General features: G+C 38.9%; 1 protein-coding gene across 1 annotated transcript; it reads right to left on the bottom strand.

Annotated features, from left to right (window-relative positions):
• Positions 1-3: 3 nt before the first annotated feature.
• Positions 4-4,042, bottom strand: PCDHB15 (protocadherin beta 15; the record flags this gene model as incomplete). The annotated part of the gene is made up of 1 exon (XM_025865273.2): positions 4-4,042. A coding segment is annotated over exon 1 (1,275 nt), but the record flags the coding sequence as incomplete, so codon positions are not given.
• Between the last annotated feature and the right edge of the window lie 6 nt (positions 4,043-4,048).

Here is a 4,048-nt window from a genome sequence, read left to right as displayed (position 1 = left end):
CAGGTCGGTGACGGTGATGGTGATGTTGTACTGGGCTCTTGTCTCTCTGTCCAGCGCCCCATTTGTTACCAGTGTATAGAAATTCTCTTCTGATGGTTTCAGGAGGAAGGGGAGATCATCCTGGATGGAGCAAGTCATCCTTCCGTTGTCCCCCGAGTCTCGGTCTCTAATTCTAAACAGAGCCACTTCTGTCTCAGGGGAATTTTCAGGAATGGGACTGGTGAGTGATGAAAAAGTTATTTCTGGGAAGTTATCATTAACATCCACCACCTCAATGGAGACAGAGCATCTTCCAGAAAGCCCCCCACCATCAACCGCATCTATTTCCAGCTCATATGAAGATCTTGTTTCAAAATCTAGTTTTTTAACTAGTCGAACTTCTCCTGAAAGGTTGTTTAGCTCAAAAGTTGTGCTTATTTCCTGAGAAATATAAAAATAGGAGTAGGATATCTCCCCATTTGTCCCAGTGTCTAAATCTCTAGCGGAGACCTTGATAATTAGCATGCCCACAGGGCTGTTCTCTGGAACCTTCACCTGGTAGAGTGTCTTTGCAAACTCAGGGGCATTGTCATTGACGTCCAAGACCAAGATGCGCACCTGGGTGGTGCCAGACCGGGGTGGAGAGCCTCCATCCAGCGCTGTGAGGGTTAATCTGAGCTCCGTCTGCTTCTCTCGATCCAGCTCTTTATCAAGTACCAGTTCTGGGTATTTCCTACCATCCCCCCGGATGCGGGTAGAAACATGGAAATGAGAGTTGGGACTGATACTGTAATTCTGGATGTTGTTGTTGCCCACATCCAAGTCCTGGGCTTTTTTCAGAGGAAACACGGTCCCTGGGGGGCTATTCTCTGAGATTTTCAGAGTCATTTCTCCTTCAGGAAACTCTGGAGAATGATCATTTATATCTCTCACCAGTAGCTCAGCTCGAAATACTCCCAATGGTTTTTTCAATAACACTTGGAAATGCATTACACATGGATCTCTGGGGCCACACATCTCCTCCCGATCCAGTTTCTCGTTTAATATCAACTCCCCGGTCTGCAGATCAAGCAGCAAGCGGGGTTCGTTATCCTCAGAGACCACTCGGGCTCCCCGTGCTGCTAGCTCCCCGACTCCCAGCCCCAGGTCCTTGGCCAGGTTGGCCACAAACAAGCCACTCTCGGTTTCCTCCATTACGGAATAGCGACGAGATTCCCAGCCTGCCAGAGCCACCCCCAGTACGAGAAAGAAAATCAGGACTTGCCTTTGTTTGGGAAAACACTCCCCTCCGGCCTCCATCTTTAGTTCCACAAACTCCTTTCCAGAAACAGGGCCCAGCTCTACCTTAGGGACAGTGATGGATCTCTCAATTGGTTACCTGTCCGGAAATGTTGGTGAGTAGCATGATGTACTGGGTTCTGAACTCTGCGTACAGGCTTTTGTCTTCAGGTATAGATCGTAAGTAGAGTTCGCAGCAGTTCCTGGGCTTTTTTTTTTTTTTTTAATTTAAGCCTTAGCCTGCAGCGCCACCATGCGTTGTCTTCCAAAAGAATCGCCACCATTGTATTCTCTGATAATCCAGCGGGCTATTAGGAGTTTGGAAATGGTTTGAGGGAGGCGATGTAATCAGAAAATCATGTAATTATAATTATTCATTCCTTCACTCAAAGAAGTGTTATTGATATCTATGTACTAAGTTCTGATAGATCAGTGAACAACCCAAACATGATCCCTACTTTTTACAACCTGTAGTCTGGGTGAGGTGCTAGGAAAGTTGAGAAGTGAAAGAAGACAATAGTGATAAATCATGTTGTGAAAATAACAGTATATACCTATGTGATTTCTTAAAATTCTCTCAGCAAATAGGATGAATTCCTCTAGATTTTCTTTCAAATTCTAGGCAGTGTATGTGACAGAACGGTAGTTCCCTTTGGTTGAATCACATCGAAGAAAAAGCTACCAGTTAATTACAGTTTATGTAATTATGATATCATTTTGACATAAGGTCAGAGAATTATGATTTTATAAAACTTTGAAACTATGGGAAAATGCATATGAGGGGACTTCCTATATGTCTTACCCTGCCTTTCCTCCTTAGCATTTATCTGATATAGCATATATATATACATATTTAATTTTTTCTTTTCTGTGTCTTTCTTGTGCTTGAGATCTTTGTTTTGTTCATGTCCACATCTCCCAATATCTGGAACAGTCCCTGGCACATGGTAGATGCTCAACCAATATTTGCTTAACAGATCAATCAATAAATCACAATTAATTTTAAAATTCTGATAGATGGAGTCTCCTCCTAATGTAGAAGTCCCCTTTTTTGCTAGGATCCTGGTACATTATATGAGCTGGATAAACAAAACATCATGTTCCCAGGTAGCCATTTTCTATGCTCTTTAGAAAAATAATTTGCAATATTTCAGAATGATCTAAATGTTTTTCATTAAATGGCAAAATACTCTGGCGTCCCTTATGTAATGGAATAGATTCTAAAAAAACAAAACATAACTACCAGGCTATAAAGATCCTACAAATAAGGTATACATCTCTTTTAGAACACATTTTACATTGTCAATGTTATTTCACACTAATGCTATTATGAGAGTAATAATATTCAAAACTTTCTTACATGGGAGAATTTTCAGAGAATTTCCATAAGACACTCAAAAAGCTGTAAAATTTTAAAATAGCCATCAGTTCTTCTCAAAATCATATATTTTAACCAAAGCTTGTGCTTGTCCCTTACAGAGTACTAATATTCCACAGACTTTTGATCCCAAATATTATTATATTAATATAAAAACCCCAATTTAAAGATCTCCAATGAAGAGTAAAGTTCAATCCATGCAAGAATTTAAATATGCTTTTGACAAGGGAAAAATCCACTTAGCTATCATAATTAAAGGGAGATTTCTTAAAAAGCACACATACATGTTTCCAAAAAGCCAAGGGAGAAAGCCAACTTGGGAGGTACTGGAAAATCCATAATGTTACTTTTTAGGCATCTCCTTTCTTCTTGTCTCTAAGTGCATTGACTTTGTTTTTGTTTCCATGTATTTAGCCAACATGATATCACTTTCTTGTTAAGTTCCTAACAAACTATTTTAGATCTGATTTCTAAAGCCATTTTTTAAACAAAAGAGATTTACTCAGCTTGGATTAGCAATACCACCTTGTCTGATTGAAGACACAGAGGGAAATCGATCAAATAAAATAAACATGGCTGCAACCATATACTTCTACTGAAGAGAGAAGTTTCCTGGAAATAATGGGATAGGCTAGACAGACACCACAAGGGATCTAGCATTTAAATGTCTTGAAATAACCTAATAATCTTTTGATAATACTCATATATATGATATACTGAAGGTTGATATAGAGGAAAAGCCCTTAAGTATGGGAGAAATTGTAGCCTTTCTATTTAATACTACTGTGAAACAAAAACATGCATTTTTTGCAGACATTTCACCATTTAAAGATTTAAAACAGGTAGGCTTAATATCAGATTAAAAAGAAGCTATACTAATACTTCATTGTATTAATATCATGATGCTTTCTAAGTAACCACAACATCAAAAATTTAGAGTTTCCATATAACAATCAAATAGAGGATGGGGCTGGAGTCATCTTCAAATCAACCGTGCTTGATAATGAAAAGTTGATAAATTCAACACATGTTCATGACTTTTAAGTAATGCAATGAAGTTGAAAATTCTTTGTCTCCATCAAAATAGAAATGATAAAAAGAGAGTAAATATGAGTATATACTCAAAGAATATTTCTAATCCCCTTAATAGGAATATGGAATCAGCAAATCATCCAAGAAATTCTATATGGACCAAAAACAGTAATGGAGACCTATCATATTTAGAAAGAACCCAAATTCCTTCACCCAAGTTCCTAATTGAATCCAAAACTATTTACAAAATTTGACTTTTCCTCCACACCATCCACAGACCTCTGTTGGGTAGGGACAACAGACCAAAAACTTAAATTCCCTGGTCCCAGCTTCTCCTCAGACACACCTCGTACTGGTAGCTGTGGGACAGGGTCCCCGCGC

Source organism: Callorhinus ursinus, unplaced genomic scaffold, assembly GCF_003265705.2.
Source record: "Callorhinus ursinus isolate GAN/ISIS: 27379988/994484 unplaced genomic scaffold, GSC_fseal_2.0 scaffold4516, whole genome shotgun sequence".
Classification (NCBI taxonomy): Eukaryota; Metazoa; Chordata; class Mammalia; order Carnivora; family Otariidae; genus Callorhinus; species Callorhinus ursinus.
This window is presented reverse-complemented; position numbering and strand designations above follow the sequence as displayed.